The sequence below is a fragment of the Emydura macquarii genome, unplaced genomic scaffold, assembly GCF_026122565.2.
Source record: "Emydura macquarii macquarii isolate MOO-44397 ecotype Brisbane River unplaced genomic scaffold, CSIRO-AGI_Emac_v2 contig_3470, whole genome shotgun sequence".
In the NCBI taxonomy this organism is placed as follows: Eukaryota; Metazoa; Chordata; order Testudines; family Chelidae; genus Emydura; species Emydura macquarii.
The window spans coordinates 4,904,265-4,927,765 of NW_027133607.1; the positions used below are offsets into that span (position 1 = coordinate 4,904,265).

General features: G+C 41.5%; 1 protein-coding gene across 2 annotated transcripts in view; it reads left to right on the forward strand.

Annotated features, from left to right (window-relative positions):
- MKLN1 (muskelin 1) overlaps positions 1–23,501 on the forward strand; it is a 158,847-nt gene that overhangs the window by 45,210 nt on the left and 90,136 nt on the right. The window contains exons 5-6 of one of the 2 annotated variants that reach the window (XM_067534992.1): positions 12,264–12,373; positions 17,422–17,614. In XM_067534992.1, the coding sequence (XP_067391093.1) occupies positions 12,264–12,373; positions 17,422–17,614 (303 nt within the window). Of the gene's footprint in view, positions 1–12,263; positions 12,374–17,418; positions 17,615–23,501 lie in introns of those variants that run through there. The other variant, XM_067534993.1, reaches the window with a different exon arrangement.

Consider the following 23,501-nt stretch of genomic DNA (forward strand, 5'->3'; position numbering starts at 1 on the left):
ATGACTTCCCTGTCTAGTGACAGTGGTGCATGGACAAGAGTTGTTATTACCTGTGGCGCGACCAAATAGGAAAAACAGTATAAATGCAAAGGATACCAAAGGGGGTACCGAGTGTGATGTGTTCACCTGTGTATGAACATTGCTTCCCATTTTTCCTCGTCGGAGTCTCTTTCGAGTGGCGCTTTGGGAGGCAAGCAGGGGTGCTGTTTCAGGCACTTCCAGCAGGTCTGGTTCTGTAGATGAATCGTTTTTCGGAGCCATCCCACCGGAACTTCTTCTGACAGTTCGGCTCCCTCCTGATTCATCCTCCACCGCCGAGCTTTTCCCTGCTGTCGAATCCATCGGCACCCTTCTGTTAAATTTAGATAATCGACCGCACCACTGGTAAGGACAAGTCTTATGCACCAAACACTGGTAGGGTTAAAAGGGGTTAGGTCCTAATAGGGGATCAATCAAAACTTTTAAGCAAACCTCCTTTCTTTTTCTGAACCTGAACTTCCTACTCCCAACCTCTTGTAAGCGAAACAGGGAGAGAACAACGAGTAACCTGACAGTTATAAAATAGACATGGAGACCCCCTGGAGGGCTAGAACCCTAAACATTAGGAACCCGTTTCAACACAGTCTTAAGTTCGTTGCTGGGTTGAGGAGTAGCCTCCCACCGGTCTTCAGGGTCTGCAGCGTGCTTAGCCCGTATATGATGAGTCCATCCAGCTTCTCTGGTTCTGATAGCTGTCTCAGTGGTTAACAGAATCTGATAGGGACCCAACCATCGAAGCGCCAGCGGTTCTGTTTTCCACGCCTTAATATACGCCCACTGACCAGGCTGGAAGGAATGGACTGGAGCTTCAAGAGGCACTCTTTGAACCACCAAACTCTGTTCCCTGTTTTTGGATATAATAGAAAAGAGTGCCAGCAAATGTTTTTTTAAATATGCATCTTTGAACAAATCCAAGTTAGGGTTTACACTTTTAGGACTGACATCCCACTGCCCCATCCCATACAAGCATTCGAAAGGAGTCAATCCCGACCTCTGGTTAGGTCTTGTTCGAATAGCATAGAGAGCCAGAGGCAATACCTTGGTCCAAGGCAACTGTGTCTGCTGCATTAACTTAAGTAACTGAGCTTTAATACTCTGATTCATTCGCTCCGTTTTTCCTGAGCTCTGAGGGTGCCATGGAGTGTGCAGCTTCCATTGGATTCCTAGTACTGACATCACCTCCGAGCTTGTGCCTCAGTCCTGCCCGCAACTTCATCTCTCCATATACTTCTGGCCTGAGTTAATGCCTGATTAGTATAGGTGGTCCCAGCCAATTGGCGGCAAATGTATAAAAATTCAGTAGGGCTGTAAATAGACGGCCCCAAAGCATCCCGAAGACCTTGTACAAACCCTAAAGGGTCCTCAGTAAGGCTTGGAATCTGCCCTTTTATTATCCTGAGATCACTACTTGTTAAAGGTACTTCCACGTATCCCAAACCGTCACCCATAGGTACCTGCCGCAAGGGTCGGAGGAGTTGTGAGGACCCCCCTGGTCCTGTTTCCTCCTCGTCCTTGTTCGGAGCGGTAGGTCCAACCTTATTATGTTTCCGTCCCCTCAAATCCTGCAACTCCCAACCATATTGCTCTATTTGTAAATTCTGAAGTTCCCGTTCTAATCTTTTTCCCTGCTTTTCGCCTTTCTCCTCTTCTAGATTATAAGGCGGAGGTAGTTCTCCCCCCATATTGTTTCCTCCCGCTGCCTGATCCTCCCTATCATCCTGACCTGATAAGGATCGCTGCCGAAGAAGAGGGGATTGTGTCTGGGGTTGGGCTGGCTGTTGCGGTGGTGGAGGTTGTGCCTGAGGGGTAACCCTAGACAAGAATTCTAGAGGATCAAATTTTGACATTTCTACTTCCCCTATTTTCTCCCTTAATTGTTCTCTACTTACGGCCATAGTCACCCCATCACAAAACTTAAGTATAAACCACATCCAGGAGTCTACATAACTAGACCTAGGAGGTTGTTTCTGATATTCTGCATCAACCCTCTTTATTTCCTCAAAGTCACAAGATCCGAACTTTGGCCATCGTGGCTGAATGTGAAATTCTGGCCACACCGTGGTACACAACCGTACCATCTCCCCAGGCATCTGAAATTCCTGCGTCTTAACCTGTTCCCAATGGAGAAGTAGTCGCGCAAGCGGACTATTCCCTGGAATTCCTAGTTCCAATGACCCATTTGGAACCTGGGCGTCCCCAACGGAATCCCCCTGTTTCTTCTTGCCTCTGCCATTTCCTTTGGCTACCTTAGACGTCTTGTTTCCCATCCCTTATGAGTTAAAACAGGCCACAACGGGTAAGGGTTGTGCGAAAGAGGTAAGGGGTCCTCAGTCGCGGACACAAAAGGAAAACTTCACTCACTCTAGTCTGACTCCCGGTCCCGGACGTTCACGGCCACCGAGGAGAACTGCAGACTCATTCACTCTCCGAACACACGACAATGTCCCACCCACTGTTTGACGAGATTTCGAACACTCCCACACTTACCGATAAGCTTAATACTTCACAAAATAGACCGGCCGTTTCTTCCGTGGAGCGCCTCAAGATGGGTTCTTGGGAACGAGGTGTCAGGCAGCAACCGGGATACCGGCCGTTTCAACAAGAACGGGGGCCCTCCGATTTCGCGAGTCACTTACCCGTCCACCTCGAGCCCAACGGACACACACACAGCCCGGCCCAAAAGGGCAATTGACATCCCACTTCTGACACCAGAAATTGTTAACCGGTTTTAAGGGGGCAACCCCTTGAACCCCAACAATTACCAGGCAAGAGGCAAATTGTGCTCCGTTCGGAAGAGTTTATTACAATTCTGCAGAGTTGGAGAGAACACCGTCAGAAAGTCGGAGTCTCTGCCAAAAGCAGGAAATACATAAGATTATATAGGCTGTCTCCTACCGAGCTCACAATCTTAGACTTTTACCAAATAAGGTCATTAAGCCTGTTTGTAGCCATTTCATTGGCGGCTGAAACAAGGGCTTTTTAAACAGGTTGCTCTATATCTTTATTTCGACAGACGTTTTAGTAAATGGCGGCGGTGGCACATACGCAGAGCAGATGCATCCTGAATGAACCAAACTTTTTTTATTCTTTATTTACACATAGACCACCAAATACAATAACACTTGGTCACTGTTGTTTTCTGCATTTCAACAAGTGACCTAGAGATGAAAAATTCCAATTTATGGATAACCTGAGCTATCTAGTCCCTCAGGGTATGTGGACACTGTGATTAAAAAAACCCAGGGCACCTAGTCTCAGAGCTGAGGTCTGTTAATTCAAGCTTGCAGGGCTTGGACTAGAGTCTGGGCTCTGAGATTCTCCCCTCATGGAGTCGGGCTCCAGCCTGAGCCCCAATGTCTACACAGCAATTTTATAGCAATTTTACAGCCTTGAATCAGCTGACTCGGGGCCAGCCATTGCTGTGCTGCTGGTCTTATATTGTGCTATACACATACCCTCAGGCAGTTCAAAAAATGTTTGCTTTGCTGCAGAGTGACTATTTTTTTTAAAGGAAAACAGCAAGGACATATTTGCAGAAAAGTGGAGGAATGAGACCTTTTACTTACTTGAATTATGTAGTTTGAATATCTTGAGCTCTTGGATTAGTTTACCTTGCTCACCCAGACTTGGTTGAGACAGGCTGGATTGGGTTCCTCTTGGAATCCCTCTCTGTCAGTTGTACCTCTGCTATAGAGCTTTGTGAAGATGTTGTCTCCATTGTGTGTCAGCACCCATGGAAGTGAGCACAGGAATAAAATCTGTCATTTGAGTAATAACTAGGAGCCCTAACCCCCATAAAAGTGCAAGTTTTTTTGTTTACTACACCTTTTTCCCCGTTACCATCTTGGCCATACAATCTGCAAAATTTGGGCCTGAGAAACTTAATGAGAGAAGAGCAAGGTAAAACACTCAAATATTCTATACTTAATGCAGCGTTTGTGCTGCATCAGTGAAGTCGTATTGCCCTTAAATATGCTGAGGCTTATCTGTTTTGAAACAGTATAAAAATGTTACATTCTGGTACCACTTGTCATATGCTGTGATGAAAAGTGGGGGAAAAAATAACTCTAGTAATGTCTTGGTCGTTTTTTGAGCTACTGGCGAGCATTAAATGTGTGTTGCTTTACCGTTCAGAAAAGGGTTCAGATGCTTTTTGCACTCAAATTTACAAACTGCTGTTTTAAAAATTCACGCTTGACATACGCAATTGTCAGCTAATTCTGAATGTGCTTTGCTGTGGTTGAAAGAAATTGATTTGATAGGTTTTAAATGTCTAACAATTGTGTGGAGTGTGTGTCCTTTATTAATTTACACATGCACCAAAGGAAGGAGTTTGGGATGCCCACAAATGGATATTTATTCCCATCATTTTTCATAGATCAGATGTGGGATTAGTTGGACATGTTAGTCAAAGAGCTTTGAGATCTGCCTTGATGCCAGCTACTGTTTGTTTATGCTTTCTAAAGAGTATGGTCTTTTACTCTGTGATTAACACTCAACATTTTACTCTTGTAACAGCAATCCTCCGCTTTTCCACTCTTCACTAGTTTAGTGATAGGTAACAATGACATAACAGATGTGCACATGAGTGAGTGAACTGTGGAGTGTTAGAAGTCACTACTGAAGAAACACTATCTGGATAATCTAGAAGAATGGGTCTATGCTGTTCTGGTTTTGTAAACAGATGCAATATTCAAAAGCTGCAATAGTCAAAGCTAAGTAGAGTTAGGTCTTGTCAGTCTTTGGATGGAAGATATCAAGGAGAGGAAAAAGGAGTCTGTTGGTTTTGTTCACCAGACTGTTACTTACTGGATTACTAGTGACCAGAAAAGCATAGCTAGAAGTCTTAGCATGAGAGCTCACTTTGCCTATAATGCTTCTTAATGCGAAAGTCCCTTCATCAATTTCTTGCTGAAATGGATTCCTTACAAATAGAGAATCTTCATTTGTTACCTTTCTGCATTGATTGAGATGGGACTCTCATTCTAAATTCTTATGTTTAGTACCTTAATTTCTTGATCTCACTATCTTCTGGGATGAATTTCTTATGCTTGCAGCGTGCCCAGAAGTACATTTTTGGTTTTGGAAAATTGAAGAAAATCTACGTAGCCACATGAGAAAGATTAGGTGGTGGAGATGGCATGGTATGGGGATCACAGCCTGAAATATTTTCAAGGGGGTCCCAGGAAAAAAAAGTTAAGAACCCTGCTGTATTCCTTGTGACATCACTGATGATCAAAATTCTGTAAGCTAAAATATGCTCTTTTATGAACCTACAAGGTGAAATCCTGGCTCCGACAAAGTCACTCATTATCAGTGGGGTTGCACAGGTGTAAATTTGGCTCTGTGGTTGGAATGCGGTTAACAATTCTATTGATAAGTATGCCATGGTAGAATCAAACTTCCACTCCTCTAGTTGAATGAGCTGTGCAGAGTTAGAAAGAAAAAGTGTGAGAGAAGGGGATAGGGGGGATTGGAACCAAACTCCTCAGTGCCATATGTGGTATATGTGTTAAGGCATGGCTCCTAACTTGATGGGAGCAGACCTGTTGAATAAGAAGTTAACTTGGGGAAAAAAAAAAAAAAAAAAAAACCTTTTAAGAGTTGAGCCACACTTTTATCATTCTGATCGCTTGGTCGTCTTGGGACTTCATAGGCCATGCAACAGAGTAGAGGGGCATGTTTAACACAGATAATATTCTTTTTTGCCTGGTTGTTTGTTAAAAGACTAGGAGTAGGAGAGGGAAGCAGCTTACTTGGATGTGCCATATACCAGTAGAAAGCTCATAGGTTGATGTCTTTATCTCAACATTTTCATTTCTGGTCCTTGTCCCTTCCCTGGTTTCAGGAAGTTTTGTTTGGGGAAAGCTCTTTCTTGAGGGTGTATTAGGGTGTTGTGAAGACTGTGGTTTTAGTGAAAACTTATTCACGAGGAGTGTCTGACATACCAAATAACTGGCATGAGTTAATTAGTCCGCATATGCCATAAGCTTTGGTATAATGGAACGGAACTATACTTACTTTACTGTTGCTTCTCCGATAAGTCTTTGTAAATAAGTTGACTGTAATGTTATCTAAATTGTACCTTGTAACATGTTTCTATAAAAAGTGTATATCGTGTGGCCAAGTACCATAATGTCTGCGTGCAAGGATACGAAGGTGAGGTTGCTGTAGGAATTCTAGATAATTTAAGACACACATTTGAAATAAATGAACGCAAGCTTCACTCACTTTTCCCCAGTCATAATATTTTGGATGGTAGTTTTATTTCCATCTTCTATCACATGCTCCATCAGTAGGCCTGTTTTTCCTTTTTATGAAAATAAAACATCTTAGTGCCAGTTAAAGTATCCTGTATGTTTTGTAAGTGCTGTAAATATCTTCACTGCTTTTGATCTTGTTAAAAGTGTATCAATTTCTGCTCTGCACCAGTTTTTTGTTATGGGGTAGCAGTGATTCAGCTGGTCTGAACTGTTTACATATGCAATACTGACTGCTGTAGTTATTGCAACAAAATATGCTGAGAATTTTTAGATAGAGCTGTTCTGAAATACTGAAGCTTTTTACAGTGGCTTAGAATGAGCCCCAAAGGTAGCTAAGGTCTTTTCTACAGTAGCACTTACGTCAACACAACTTTTGCAGCTCGGGTGTGGAAAAAAGCGTTTTGCTGGCATAAGCACTTGTGTAGCTACGTTATGCCAAGGGGAGAGAGCTCTCCCATCAACATTATAAAACCAGCTCAATGAGTGGTGATAGCTCTCTGCAGATATACAGCTGTCCACATGAGCACTTATGCTGGCAAAACGTCTTTATTTTTTTTAAAAAACTGGGTTTTTTCACATCCCTAAGCAGCAAAAATTTTGCTGACGTATGTGCTGGTGTAGACAAGACCTAAAACTCTACCAAAAAGGCATGGGAGAATCTAGTACAGAACAAACACACGATAGGGTGTGGCCACTACAACAAAGACTACTTTTCCAGAATAAATCTTTGGACTTCATTTTTACAGGGGCTACTTCTCAAATATTTGAAGATATTACAGGCTTGTAGGGCAACACAGAAAATATGAAGTCTGCGTGGGTGAAGGATACACAGGGAACTGTTTGGGAAAAGAGTAACTTCCTCCTCCTCCCAGGTCCTGCCTCAGAACTCGCTACTTTGTAGCTCTTGCACAAAATTACAAATAAAAAACATGTAAAACTAGCTCCGTACATGACAAAAAGAGGGTTACCCTTATGACTTCATTTTGTGTGAATCTTACTATTCTTTTACACCGCATCCCACTGTCTGTCTCTACTTATATCATGTCTAATTTAAATTGTTGCTACCCTAATAATATAACACTTTATTTGTCTGAAATGCTGTGCACATCTCTAGGAACTGTATCAATGAGGGGGCAGAAAACTGTGACAGCGAGGATGAGAAGCTTGACTTTAATGTAGAGGAGTGGGAACCAGTGGACAGATTCAAGACTGAGGAGACAAGTTTGGGGTGATGGAAAAGGAATCTTAGGATGTTTTAAGTATTCGGGTTAGAAAACAGATTCTCCTGCTGTTCAGTTTATACTTTTTTTTTCTCTCCACTCTCATCGTTCAGAGCAACTTTGAAATATCTGATGAGATTTTCTTTAGCTTTGTAGCCCCGTCCTTTCCATATGTGATGTAACTTCTGTTTTAATTCTAATGGTTTTTAAATACTTGTGAAACGGAATGATCCTGCGTGATGGAACTCGGATAGTAAAAACACCACTGCTCATCAGTTCTGTTTTTATTTGTGAACAAATGTAAGACCTTGTTGAATGATCAGTGAGAGCTATTGAATGGTTGGTGGTCTTATATTCTTGTTATGGTTCACATTTCTGAAGTACCTGTCACCCTAATATTTGGACATGTATATAAATAAGAATTACTCCTAAATGGGATTTTAGCTGTCCATTCTCTTCCTCCATTTCATGGCCTCTCAGAGTATGACTCCAAGTAACGCAGGGTGATATGGGAAACGCCATTAAAACGCTTGTGTAAGGAGAAGTTTCTTCTTTTTTTTTTTTTTTTTTTTCCTCTTTTCCCCCTTCTGAGTTAGGTGTTAAACCTGGGCTGTTTAATCTTTGTTAGAAGCCAGTTCGACAGTTTTGGGCTCTCCATTCATTGAGAAGTTCTGCCCTGGTCTGTGTGAGATGTATTTTGTGTTCTGACAGTCAGCTTTCCAACCATCAGCTGATGTTGCAGTGTGAGGGACAAGTGGCAACTGTTGAGATAAAGGGGCCAAAGCCCCTTCAACACTTAGCAAATCATAGCTAAAGCCTTGAATTAGACTTGGAACTGGGTAAGTAACTAGTCCAGAGGGCGATGCTCAGGGACATTGTGTCCTTGATGGTCTGCAATGCTTAGTAGAGAGGATGCTGAATGTAACCTAGTTCTAGCATTTGGAAGTCGTCTTGGCTTTTAATTCATTTGCCTCTCCTTCCATGCCGTTTGGGCACTGGGATGGATAGACTGGTGACCTAATGGCTATTAACTGCTCTACTGCTGCTTTTTATTGTGTCTTATAGACTATAAAATTGTAGTGGAGAGACAATGCTTTTTCATATAGAGGAGGAACTAAATGAAAACAATCATATTAAGCTTTTGTTAACCTTTACTTTTTCTTTTAAATGGAAATTTGTGTGTGAGCGAATTTGATAAATTGCTATGTAAGCCTTAAATTAAATTCACTTCTAATCAAGAGAAGAATGTTGGTGGTTGCAGAGGAGTAGGACTGGTTACTAAAGCCCTCTATTCAAAGTATAAATATAGTTGAGACAGCAGGAGTATAACTTGTGCATCAGTCTTGACCTGATATGGCTGCGAGGTACTGGTGGGCTAGGAGGGCTGTAGCTGTGGCAGTGGTTGAAGGAAAAGCCTGGGTGTGGGAGGAGTTTGGAAAGACAATGGAGAATGACTACCAGATGGCCTCAAATGTGTTTTGGCAAACCATTCGTCACACTAGGAGAAGTCAGTGGGACGTTGCCCAGGCTGTTCTCAGCAAGGGTGATGAAACACTGACTGCGACTTAGAAGATCCTTGAGAGGTGGAAGGAACACGTTGAGGAACTCCTCAACCCTTTCAGATCCCAGTGGCATTGGATCTCTGTCTGTTGATGAGGCTGCTGCTGTGGTAAAGTGCTTCTGCAGTGGTAAGGCAGAAGGAGTGGACGAGATTTGCCCAGAGATGTTGAAATTACTGGAAAAAGTCAGTATGTCATGGCTAACGTGCCTCTTTGATATTGCGTGGAAGGCAGTTGCAGTACCTCAGGAGGTGGTCCTGATCTTTAAGAAAGGAGACTGGAGCATGTGTTGGAACTACAGAAGGATCACACTTCTCAGCCTCCCTAGCAAAGCCTATGCCTGGGTGTTGGAGAAGAGGCTATGCCTGTTTGTTCCTCCTGAATCCGAGGTTCAGCTATGTGGTTTCCATCCCAGATGTGGAACAACAGACCAGCTCTTTGCTCTCTCTCAGATACTCGGGGGGTCATGGGAGTTTGCTAGCCTGGTCTACCTTTGTTTTGTAGACCTGGAAAAAGCTTGAGACTGCATTGTTCGATGTCCTGTGTGAACTGCTGCAGGCGTATGAGGTGCTGGTGCTTCTGCTGCATGCTGTCCGGTCCCTCTATTCCTGGAGTGAGAGTTGCATCCACATTCTTGGCATTAAGTAGAGTTTGTTCAGGGTGGGTGTTGGACTCTTTTTCAAGGGTATTTCCTGTCCCCACTCCTGTTTGTGATCTTCATGCACAGGATATCAAGGCGCAGCCATATTGGAGAGTGTATTAAGTATGGAGACTTGAAGGTGGCATTTCTGCTGATTGCAGATGATAGTGTCCTCCTTGCTTCTTCAGACTGTGATCTCTGACGCACACTCGAATGCTACACTGCCGAGCGTGAAGCAGCTGGCATGAGACTCAGCGCCTCCAAATTGGAGATCGTGGTTCTTTCCTGGAAGAAGGTGGAGTGTTCTCTCCAGGTGAAGGGGGAGCAGCTGCTCTTAGTGAAAGAGTTTAAGCATCTAGGGGTTTTGTTCACGAGTGATGGTAAGCGGGCACGTGAGATTGATCAGCGGATTAGTGTGGCAGCAGCAGTGATGTGGCCACTGTATTGCTCCATGGTGCTGAAGTGGGACCTAAGTTTTCAGATGAAGCGGTCAGTTTACAGGTCAGTCTATGTCCCGATTGCAGGTACAAGAGACGGAAATGAAATTTCTCTGCAGGGTGGCTGGGTTGACTCTCCAAGATAGTGTGAGGGGCTTAGCTATTGGGGAGAGCCTCAAAGTAGAGCCATTAATTCTTTTGATCGAGAGGAGTCAGCAAAGGTGGTTTGGGCACCTGATAAGGATATGCCCATTGGTAGGCTTCCTTTGGAACTATATTGGGCACATCCCACTGGAAGGACCTGAGGCCGACCTAGGACATGTTAGAGGGATTATATCTCCTGACTGGCCTGGGAATACTTGGGAATCCCCCAGGAGGTGCTGGAACCTGTTGCAGAGGAAAGGGAGCCCTCCTCCCACCACAGCCCTCCTCAGGAAAAGCGGCATAAAGGAAAGGGAAGGATGGATTTTGGACAGAAAATTCCCAACAAGCTCTAAACCTAGTGTATTGTGTTGGCTTGGTATGTTTGGCTTCCTCTATGGAACTCACGTATCTACCAATAAGCACTTTTTAAAAACTAAGCTATTTAGGAGAGGAAGTCTCAGTGTAAACTCCTGCAGATAAATATTTAGTTGTGCAGGTGTAACTAGCAATGGGAATTCGGCTAGGACACCCGTGTCAATACTCCTATTCTTAAGGAAAGTGCAATAGCAACACTTTTTTTTTTTAATTTCCACCAGTGATCAGAGGATATCAGGAATGTAGCTGTAAATAAAACTAATGAAATGATACCTTCACTTGCTAATACGATCAGCTGGTATGGAGTCTTCTGTCCTTCCTTTATCTTGCCATAGTTTCAGATTTGTGCTGCAACTTCAGTGTATGATCCTCTGTCTTGGCTTGTGTTGTATAGTTAACACAGCTAAATGCTATATTCTACAGCATTACACTTTATTCATATCAGAGCTGCCTACAGACCTGCTGTTCAGATTTTGCACTGGATTTTGGCATCCTTTGCGGTTCCTAAGAGAGCATGTCATTTTTCTTTATGAAGTGTAACATTTTAATAGCTCTTTTCACTTTTAAAGGGATATTGTCAAATAGTTATTGTACCTCTAAAATTGAGGAGAACATTCTCCATGTTCTATAACTGTTTATGTTGTTGCTTCACATGTTCTAAATGCAAGTACTATTTAATCCTTAACCTTCATGAGCAGGTCTCTATTGCTATGGGCTTAAGCAGAGTGTTGTGGTACAGACTTGCTGTGGTGGTAGTTCTTATTAGTGCTACCTGCTGTGAAGGACGTGTTCACTGGATGTGTTTGCCCAAACTTGGGGTGAGGGCCCAAGAGGAGCCCTGAGTAGACTACCAGCTAACTTGTCATCCCTGATGTTAGAAATGGGGTGAGAGAGAGTAATAGTATTTGGAGGGAGGGGAGTTTTAGGGAGAGAGGACTTTCTGGTACACAGTTGTGGAAGTAAACTAAACCAGAAAGCCAAATTGGTTTCAAATGCAAGTAGATAGAAACACTGTACAGATGAAAATTATGAACCTGGAAAAGCACAAAACTTCCCTCCTCCCAAGCTTTGAGGAGGATGTTGCAAATCATGTAAAATAAAAATAACCAAACTTGACATCCTTCCCCTTAACTAGAGATAGTATTTCTACAGCTGGCAAAAATGAAATGAACCAGACACTTTAAGTATCATGTACTGCCCTCAGTTTGCCAGGTAATGTCGATCAGTGTCAAAACCTGTTGGCCATTTGACCTGTTGTATTATGATTTCAGCATTCTGACCCTACTTTTGTCCACCTGTATGCTAGTCTAAAGATCTGCTGTCTTCATCTTTTTTCCACTGCAGACTGTTTTGAGTGATAGCTTAATGTGATGTATGGCTGATAATTTTTTTTAACCTTACAGAAAATCAATAACCAAAATTTGTGTGTAAAGGAAGAGAATTGTATTCTTGTTATATCATTATTCTCAGGCTAAAAATGCATCCTTTTGAAGTGTTGTAGGTCTGATCAATAATCTAACAAGTATTTGACATTTATGTACCTTTCTTTCTTCCCCTTCCCCCCCCCCCACCTTCTTCCCCTCCAGTTCCACTATTATCATGGGGGCCCAGCTTCAATTTTAGCATCTGGTATGTTGAACTTAATGGCATTGATGATCCCGATGTGGTCCAACCCTGTCTCAACTGGTACAGCAAGGTAGGCCTGCATTTTAAACGTCTGTGTTTGCTTTCAGGGTGGTGCAATCTCAAAACACAGTAAAACTTACTTTTGTGAATTGCACTATTTCTGTTCTGTGTCGCAGGTGTCAACTGTTTAAACAAGCATGTTTTTTAAAAAAAAGGCAAGCGCAAAAGCTTGAATTCAGACTTCTTGAAACTATCCTGTGCTTTAAAATTTTCTATGATTTATTGTGTACCAGTCAGTCCCTGGAATTTCTGAGGAAGATTTGTTAAACTGTGTGATCTTTCTTGCCTTACACCCTCTTCCAGTGACTTGTTTATCCTCTATTACACTTTCCCTAAAGGGCTTTATATAAACTTGAACACTTGGTTATGTGAAGTTAGTGGACTTGTGTTTTGTATTTGGCCTTCACAAGTGAAGCATGGCTTACACATACTAAGATGATAGTAGGCTCAGGCTACAGCATGGTGGAAGGGGGACTACCTGAGCTGTTCTGGGATACTGCTATAGTACAAATGTCGTAAAAGTCTGTGCTCCCAGGACAAAACATGCCAGCTTAAACATGTAAAGATCTTGGTGATGCTTTCCAATTTATATTTCCATGGAGAGTGCTCTGTTGTAGAGTAAGACCCCCAAATATCAAATTATATGTACACATTTTCATAGACGCTTTTGTCTTTGGTCAGGATGATGAGATTTTATAGTTTGTCTTGCTGTACAAGAGAAGGGTTTATATAGAAAACATCAACAAAGTGTGCGTGTGTGCGCGCATGTATTTGTGCACACATGTGCATGCACACAGACCGCCTCTCTCCTCCAATACGATAACAGTTGATAATGATCAAGCCAAATAGGAGTCCAGGCAACTTTTCACCTCCCTTTCCACCCGTCATTAGGCTTTTGAATTCTCAATGTTCCCATTACATCTTTATAATACTTTACGTTGATAGGTCAGCCTCGAACCCTGTTGCTTTTATGGACTCTAAATGAAGTTTTATCAAAAAATGAAACTCTTCTCCAAAATTCCTGGGTCAATTAACCACACTCCTCAATATCAGCTCATTTTTCTAGGTTGCTTTTGTTTGACTTATACTTACTGTTCTCACTCCTGCATTTGCTAGTGAATAGCAGAACACTTTTGATACTGCTTTAACTTCAAGATTAGCTGCAGTGTACAGTTTAACATGATTTCATTTTCTACCTCCCCATCCTGTTCTGTTAATTATGAGAAGTTTATTAAAACCAAATCTACAGCTGTAGTCTGGGTCATCTATTTGAACCTTGACAGTTTTGTAAAAACCAGTCTCTAATGTTTAAGGCCCTCCTTGAATTGTGGATGATTGTCAATAAAATGCAGCTGAGTTGAAGACAGGATATGGAAAATTGTGGAAAAGTAATAATGAACCTTATTTGTGGTAATAAAGTCCTTTTATTACTTTTCTGTGATTTTTCACAGTCGACTACCCAGGACTGAGAGCAGGAAGCCCAGGGCTTCCACTGTCAAAATTGCAGGTAGAATCTTAATATTGTGGAATCTGCAGTTTCTGCAATATTGCAAGTTAAGTAGGGCCTTAAAAATAGCCCCAAAAGCCCCAACCCAGAGTTGTGCTAGATGCTGTATTAGCGAAGATGTGATCCATGTCCTTGTATAAAAGATCTTAGTCTAAGAAGATGAGCATCATATGAAGGGTGTGAGATAACGAAATATATACAGTGTAGTATAAAAGCTGTGCTGGACCTCTGCTTGGTATTTTAAAATAACCATTTATGCTCATAGGGATGTCTCATTGTAAATACTGACCATCAAAATTAGCATCTCACATTAATTTCAGACTTCATGGGCTAAATACATCAAATGTATTAATGTCCTCGTGGGAGCGTTAAATTTGGCCTTATGACTAAATTAGGGAGTTGAATGTGCTCTCTAGTCTTTTTTTATTATTGAGTCGCCATCTTGCTGGTCACTTGAGTAATATAGGAATTTTCTATAGAGGTTTCACCTTAAAACTAGGTAGATTTTTATTGATGTGCAAGTGAACACTTTTGAAGTTCTAAACACTATCACAACTTTTAAACTATAGTGGTATATGTTGTTTTTCATGCATCCAGCCATATTGTGAAGCTGTGCTACTTGCTGTATTTGCATACTCCTGTCAGTTTTCTATGGATTTTTTTTTTGTTAGCACACAACTTAGTCTCTTTCACATATGTGTGGGGAGTTGATTTTTGAAGTCGGATAGCGTTTGCTTCCAATATTTTCAGGTAACTATCTGTTCACAGATGACAGTTGTAAATAACTTTGGATTAAGAATGAAAAACATTGTACTTATGACAAACTTTTAAAGTTTTTTCAAAACATTCATCAAAATTCATCCAGCTGTGGGTATTTTGAACACACATTAAAATACAGAAATTGACTTCACCTGCTGAAAGTATGTTTAAAATAAAATTATCAATATTTATCTATATTTTAAGAGACAAAAAGGTGAAATTTTAATAGTGAATGAAAAACCCAAAATCAAATTTGACAAAGCTGGGGAGCAGGGGTGGCAGATGCTGCAGCAGGGGATTAGTGGCAGGGGAGGCAGCAGCTGCAGCAGCAGAGTGGAGAGCAGGGAATGTGCCCCGGAGCAGCGGGGGCGGCGGCGGCTGCTGCTGTGGGAGGCAAGCGGTGGTTACCGGGAGGCTGCTGCTGCAGGAGGTGAGTGGTGGTGGCGGCCGCGCAAAGTGCGGAGCTGGAGCAGCTCTGTCCCCCATTCCCACCATTGGGGCAGCCTGGGCAGGTGTTGGGGATGAGGGAATGCGTAGGAGGGGAGGGGAGGTGGGGGGAGACTGCTGCAGGAGGTGAGCCCGGCACTGCTGGTAGTGAAAGGGGAGCACGGAGCAGGGGTGGTAGCAGCTGGTGGAGCTGGGGATAGAGCCCGTCCAGCTCTTCACACAGAATGCCTCCCCAAACTCCACCCATGGCACCCCCCCCCCGATCCATCTCGCCCCCGCCACTTTGAGAGCCACTGACTTAGGCCATAGCAGTTCAAAAAGTAATTATTTTGGTGAACAGGAGCATACCTTTAATAATTAAAAAAAAAAAAAAAAAAGAATCCAAACGTGAATTAAAAAATCCAGTGATGGGAGCACCCAATATGACTCTTGGTGAATTGTTCCAATGGTTAATCATCCCCCAGAGTTTTAAAAAAAAAGTCAGACTTTATTTATAATCTGAATTGGTCCAATTTCAGCTTCCAGTCATTAGATCATATAATGGATCATTAGATCATATAATACTGTTAGATTGAGGAGCCAATTATTAAATATCTGTTCTTCATGAAGGCACTGATAGACCGATCAAATCATCCCTAACTCTTCTTTTTGTTAAACTAAAGAGACTGATCTCCTCCTTGAGTTTATCACTGTAAGCCATGTTCTCCAGTTCTTTAACCATTCTTATGACTCTTCTCTGAACCCTCTCTGATTTCTTAACATCCTTCTTGAAATGTGAGCATCAGAATTGGACAAACTATTCCAGCAACAGTTGCACCAGTGCCAAATATCGAGGCAAAATAACCTAACTTCTCCCTGAGATCCCCGTTTATGCATCCAGGGATTTCTTTAGGCCTTTCGGTCACAGCATCACACTGGAAGCTCATTTTCAGCTAATTATCCACCACAACTCTCAAATCTTCTGAGTCACTGCTTCCCAGGATACAGTCCCCCATCTTGTAAGTATGGCATACGTTCTTTGTTTCTAGATGTATACATTTACATTTAGCCAAATTGAAACACACATTGTTTGCTTATGCCCAGTTTACAAACTGAGCCATATTGTTCTTTACAAGAGACGTTCTCTCCACTGTTTACTTACTCCCCCAATTTTTGTATCATCTGCAAACTTTGTTAGTGATTTTGTTTTCTTCCAGGTTATGTTAAATAGCATAGTGACAAGAACTGGTCCCACTAGAAACACTTGTTTGTTGATGATTCCACATTTATCCTTATATTGTGAGATCTATTAGTTAGCCAGCTTTTAATCCATTTCATGTGTGCCATGTTAATTTTATATTCTATTTTCAATCAAAATGTCATGTGATACTAAGCCAGATGCTTTACATCCGAACTTGTAATCTCATCAAAGAAAGATGGGAGCACAAGTTCCATTGAAAGTCAATGAGCTAAGTTGCTTACACACTTTGGAAAAATCTCACTGTAAATTCCTTCCATCTAATTATTGTTATTAGCATATTAAAGCTGATATGTCTTTCACCCCTCCGACTGACAACTAAAGCCAGCAGTTTTTCAGCCATTGCATGCTGTCTTTGCGTCTTGGGTACTGTAACTCTCACTAGATCTTGGTCTTCTCCAGACCCCAGTGTCACAATCCTGCACTGTTAGATGGCAGGTGGGCAGCATTTGCATACTGGGGGATGAGATCAGAAGTTAATGTCAAGATGTGAGGGAATAGCCTTCAGTGCTAGTTTTGGCATGTACACCAGTGTTTGTTTTTTTCAAATACTGTAGGTTTTCATGAATTCTGGCTTTGCTTTCAAGTAGTGGTGATTAATGGTCATTGTGTGTATATAGTATGTATTCCTGTTTAATGCTTTTTCCTTATGCTCTTTCTCTTAGAGAAGCTGTGACCTACTTACTGTTCTAAAGTGTTTTGTTATATAATTTATGATAGTATGACACTTACATAATTTTGGAAGTGAAGGATTTTTTTTTCCACTTCCATTTTCATGTAAAATTCAGCCACAGCAAGACCAAGGAGATAAAAAAGGGATGGCTGCTATTTTAGAGATTTGGTATTCTGAAGTGTGCAATCACATCTTGTAACTGTGTCAAAAAACTAAATCATCTTAAAGAAAGAAATAGTACTAAGTTTTGACTCATCTCACTGGGAGGCAGATGTCATGGAAAGTGTATTACGTTTAGTATAGGTTTGTAGGCTCAATGAACAGTTAACGTATGCCATATGTATGAATGCTTCCACTTCCCTGACATCCCAACACATTAGTGAGAAATTCCCACCAGTATACAACCTTCTCATAGGTTTTCTTGTGTTCCAGTAGTACCGTGAACAGGAGGCCATTCGTCTATGTCTAAAGCACTTTCGCCAGCACAACTACACTGAGGCTTTTGAATCACTGCAGAAGAAAACCAAGATTGCGCTGGAGCACCCAATGTTGACAGATCTGCATGACAAACTGGTGCTGAAAGGAGACTTTGATGCTTGTGAAGAATTGATAGAAAAAGCTGTAAATGGTAAGTGAATCCAAAGCAGCATCTTGGCTGGAAAGTCTATTGAAGTATCAACTTTTTCCATATTGTACATGAAAGTATACACAGCGGTTTTGTGATGGCTTTTGTTCTGCCTTATGTAAGGGGAACTATTTAGCATCTGAAGCATGATGCTTCATAGTGGATTTTGTTAAATTTAGTGGATTGTTTATTTTAAACCCACCTATCTGGGCAACACACAGAAATAATATTTTAGGAGGGATTTGAATGAGGGCAGTGGCTTTGTGCATCTGTGCAGGGACAGCATGCCTTGTAATACGAGGCAGTTTACAAGAAGACTGAGGTGGGCGTGGGAGAAAGACTTTCACTTTTGGAGCAGAGGCACTGGGGCTAGTTTCATTATAAATAAATTAATATTAACCCTTATTTTTTTTAGAGTTTTATTTAGAGGGAGCTTGAGCAGCAGAGTTGAAGTGACTTTGCCCTACACAGTAAACTTGGAGCACAGCTGGGGTTAGAACTCAGCAATTCCTGGCTCTCGGTATTGTGCTGTGACTCTGTGCGTTTGCTCTGCCTAAGTGAAACTTATACTGGCATGATACAAGAGAATCTTTGGGTAATTCTTTTAACATCAGTAGAGTTACAATGGCATAACAAAGTAGCATAATGGCAAGTCTGGCCAGAGTTTTGTCCTTCTGGGCTAAACTCTCCTGATTTATAGTAGCAGCTAATACACACCTCTGGAAATTGTTTTATGTGCCTGATGACATCAGTAATAGTTTATCAAAGTAGCGATTGGTTCCTGGAATACAGTGGGAGTGAAAAGAAGCATAACTAAAAATAGCCTCATGGTTTGTGTCTCCTTTAAAAATCAAGTACATTGAATAGCATGTACTGTTGATTGTTTGGGATTTTGCTGTGCTACTTTCGTTTTCTCCAGCTTTCTAGATTATGCTTTTTCTGGAAAATACTTGAGTACTTTCTCCTGCTTGAACAAATGATTTGTAACTGCTGCAGTGTTCTACCACTTATCCAAGTGTAGAAATATTGGCAAAGGACAGGTATGGTAGAGACTTAGATCCTGTGTTTCTCTGGTTAACAAATCACTGTTGCTTTCCATCTTAATTTTTTGTGTTGAACAATTAAGCTGCCCAGTTTCTGACACAGTTTAAATGTCAGGTTTGCATTGGCTGCTTACATCTCTTGGCATAGAGAAATTGCCTTGAACAGTCGATTGCTTGCTTCAATAAAATACTATGTAATGTGCAAAAATCTCTGGCCTTCTGACTCTAGGCTAGGTCTACAATAGAAAAGGCTTGCTGGTATATCAATACAGGCAAATGCTCCCAGTGTTAGATGCAGTTTATACTGGCTCCCTGAGCAAAATAAGATAACCTGGCAAAAGCATTTGGTATAACTGTGTCTATACTAGGGCTTTTGCCCTAATACAGATGCGTCGCTGTAAGCTCTCTCGTGTAGCTGCTCTCTGGTGACGAGAGAGAGCTCTCTCACCAACATAGTACTGTCCGCACTGGCTCTTAGGGTGGTATAACTGTGTTGCTCGGGGGTGGCTTATTCACACTCCTGAAAGACCTAAATTATACCAACAAAAGTGGTAATTTTGACATAGTCTTAGGCCTGGTCTTCACTGCCACCGGCAGTCGACTAGAGATGTGAAACTACGTATTTACGACCCATTCAATTGATCCTGCTGCATTGATCACTGCAGAGCCAGCAGTGTAGACATACCCTTAGTTAACTTCACACCTGCAACTTGAAGCATGTTGTGGTACTTCATCCTTTTGTTCTTATTCCAGTCTATTATAACTGTAGAATGAACTATTCCTTTTAATCTGTTTGAATGACTTAGCATGAATTTTTACTTCTCTCTTAGAGTGATTGCTCTCATCCATTCCATTATAGGTGTGTACGCGCCCCGCGCACAGATTCCTGGAACTTTTTTCCGTTAGCTAGCTCCGTGTAGGGTCGGCTCAGGCGCCGCCTGGAGTACCGCGCTCATGCTGCGGTACATGGGGCACCACCAACCCTGCAGCCCCTCAGTTCCTTCTTTCCTCCTGTGACGGTTACTGGAACGTCTGCCTCTTGCGTACAACGCAAGTAGCATCCCTTTGCTATTGTTGTTCCTTCTTGTTAATTGTTTTTATTAGTGATTAGAAGTAGTTAAGTGTAAGAGAGTGCCCTTAGGGGCTAAGCTGAGCCATGCCTGGCTCCACCGGCTTTAAAGTCTGCACTGCGTGTGCAAACATGCTATGCTGCGTTCTCACTGATTTTGAAGGAGGATTATAAATCTGATGTTGATATTTTTATGGTATAACTCTCTCTTATCCAATACCTGGCTAACTGAAGCTCCCTGTTAACTGAAGGTTTGCTAGTATTGTCAAACAGCAATGTGTAATCTTGCATTACTCCCTGCTTATCTTCTACTGCTTCCCCTTCTGCAGCTTTGACTGTTACCCCTGAACCTTTTCACTGGCTTTTACATTAGGTAATCCCACTTTCGACCTATCTTTCCATCTAACTTTTCTTCTTTGTATGGCTCCATTACCTGTGTATAGTTATCTTCACAATACCCTTGTGAGGTAGGGAAGTACTATTATCCTGAAAAACAGACATTCACTTGCCTGAGGTCACACAAGAATCTGTGGCAGAGCAGAGAATTAAACCTGTACTACCAGAGTCCTAGTCCTAGTGGTTACTGGACTATCCTTCCTCTCATTGGCCTTCAAAGCCAAATATTTTTATTCTGGCCTACCTGACTCTTCCTGTGTTTTATCCTGTACTTCTACCACTATTTGCTCACTATGCTCTTTATCACTCTTAACTGCTCCTTTTCTCCTCTCCTATTTTTTTTCACCTTTCTCGTGCTGTCTGTGTTTGAAATGGCTTCTCATGCACCTCCTTGTCCTCTGGTTCCCTGCTTAAAACTATTGTGAAACCTTCCTACATTAATTTCTTCAAATGCAGAGTTTGGGGCTTTTTCAGCCTGAATTCTTGTCCCATGTATTAGCTTGTTTTATAATAGCTTGTCAAAGAAATTTTTTTTGTCACTATAGTGCTGTGTATACTTACAATGCTGTACAAATGTACATTTAAAGAGAAATATACAAATGACCAGTTAACTTTGAAGCCCTTCAGAGATTCTGAATTCCCCTGTCAATTACACAGCCTAAACCTGGGCATATAAACTTTTGACCTCACTTTGATCTGGAGGTTCATAGCCTTAACCTCATTTCACCATTGCATTTTTCTTTAACAGCGGTGCTGCAGAGTTAGCTTAGCATAAATTGACTTAAAAAGGGGGGTTAATATTTGTAATGCTAGGTTTAAAAAATTGATGTGCATATCTCTTGCAGGCTGTCACAATGTATTACTCAGAGGAAAAGGGTCTTGGTGGATGAGAATGAATATTAGTGGAAGTAGAAGTAAATTTATTTTTGCATGGTTAGTGCTGGATGCTGATGCCTTCCACCCTACTTCACTGGATAATTTCTTTTGAGAACTTTTTGGCAGGCAACCACACTTTTTTCCCAGAGCTTCTTAAGACTTCCTCATGTGCATTATGTTCAGAAAATGGGCATATTGAAACTCTGGCAGCTGGATGACTTCCTCTCCAAAATAAAAGTTTCCCTAAATCTCAGCTGCGTCTACGACATATCGCAAATATCTCACATTTGGATTCATTTCTGCATCTTCCAGGCAGTCTACGCTCTGATAGAGAAACCTGGTATTCCTGTACAACAAATGCAGAATCCAAGTTACTCAGTGGAATAGCATGAAATTACTGCAAAACATACATACAGATTAGATTTCTCTTTGCTGCTACAGATAGGGCACCTCCTTGAAAGAACTTGCTTTCAGAACACTATCTGGCAGTTTTCATGTCAATGTCCAAAGTTTGGTTATCTGTTGACAAATAATCTACTAGGTTGCTAGCCAGAAGTCTTATCATATTTGTTGACAGTCCTCAAAGTGCTTACAATGTATAAGAAGGAAATGGCTGAATCTTCCCGGAAGTTCCAGTCACACTGCAGTTTTGAGGGCTCATTGAAGGAAGTATGCACAGCTTAGCTTCAGTTATTCTGTAAAATCTCTTGCTACATAACCTTCAAATGGCTGACAAATATTAATAAACTGTACCTCAGTGATGATTAACCTGTAACCCCTAGGAGTTGGATGTTACTACCTGCAAAATTCATCACAGTGTGGGTGTGAAAGAGTTAATAGATAATGGTACATAACGAAAGTTCCCTCTTTGGACATACATGTACAGTAAACAGGAACATTGACCTGTGTGAAAGGCCACCTGGACTCTGGAAACTGATTTTCCTTTACAACTAATAAGCACTCTTAGAATTGTTTCTGCAGTGGAGTTGAAAAATAGTTCTTAATAACTGTTTCATTAGGAATGGCTGATTTAAAAACCTACTCTGGCTTAGATCTGACTCTCCACAGGGACTGTGCAGTGCATTGTCTCTTTAAGACATGTTTTATCAGCTCGGCTGACCTGGCAAGAACCACAAGCAAGGTACTAGAAAAGACCAGGCACCTGGTACAAGGTTCACATAGGCCCCCTTCTTCCCATGTGCCAAAACACTAGCGGTTCAGCTTCCAAAACAAACGGCTGCTGCTGATTTATAGTGCAGGTAGAATGAATGTGGAACTGCTCCCAGCTGAAAGAAACGTTTCTGGGAAGAAAGCTGGAATATCTCCAAACCAGTGTCCCATGGAAGAAAAGAAGCATTATTAAAAGAAGCTGAAGGCACAGCAGGGGAGAAATGTTGTGTCTTGACAAGTGCCGTCTGTGGGTGTTGGGTATGAGAGAGAGGTTAAACCATGGTTTTCAGGTCATATGGTGCAATTCATCCTCTAGTTATGTATGTCCAATTATCTGTTGGCTGCCATAATGATTGATGCTTCTGTTTAGCTCCTTTCCTGAATACCAAACCATTCTAATGTTCCATAAAAGGTTGATTTTTTTTTTTCTTCCTATCTGTGGCTAGTAAAATCTGCCTGATCTGTTAATGTGGAATTTTTTACTAGCAACAAATAACAGATCAAATACTGTGCATATATATCTGGAGAGAATCAAAATGCCTGAAAACTTTTGAAAGTGTTATAGCTAGAATTGACCAATGTAACTGTTTGAGTTTGTCAGTGCTGTGTAGCGTTTGAGGAGACCAGACTTTAGAACCATAGAGCTCTCAGCCTCTTCCAGGAAGCACTCATTGACTTGCAGAATTAAGCTTTTAATTAAAAATGGATTTCAGTCCTGACAAATTAAGACCTGAAAAAAATTTAAAATATGCTGTGGAGAAAGTTTGTCATGTGCTACACATAATTAAGGGTTTTTATACAGTTTTTTTTAATTTTAACTTTTCCACTTAGAGGCCTCTGGGATAGGTAATACACTTTTGAATTAGCATCTGTATTCTTAGGAAGTGGACTCCTATATACTAAGTTCATAATTTTTTCAAGTCCCTTTCTTACCCCCAAATTCCTGGGCTGCTGAATGGTGAAAAATAAACATCACATTCCTCTTTTTTTCCTCCTAGGATTAGAAAGCAGGAGGGGGAAAAAAAAAGTGAACCCAGCACACACAGGAAAAATAATACAAATATAGGACTGACAGTCTCCATGCTAAAAAATGGGCAGGGATGAACATGTGGGTGTTAAGTTTTTTGTTTAGATTTACGAATTTAGAGGTTTTTAAGCTGCGGCTTGACAAAACCCTCGCTGGGATTATTTAGCTGAGGTTAGTCCTGTTTTGAGCAGGGCGTTGGACTAGATGACCTCCTGAGGTCCCTTCCAACTCTATGATTCTATGAAACTTCACCTTGTGGTTCAGGGAGCATGTATATTACCTAATCCTATACAAATCTGCTTTTAATTG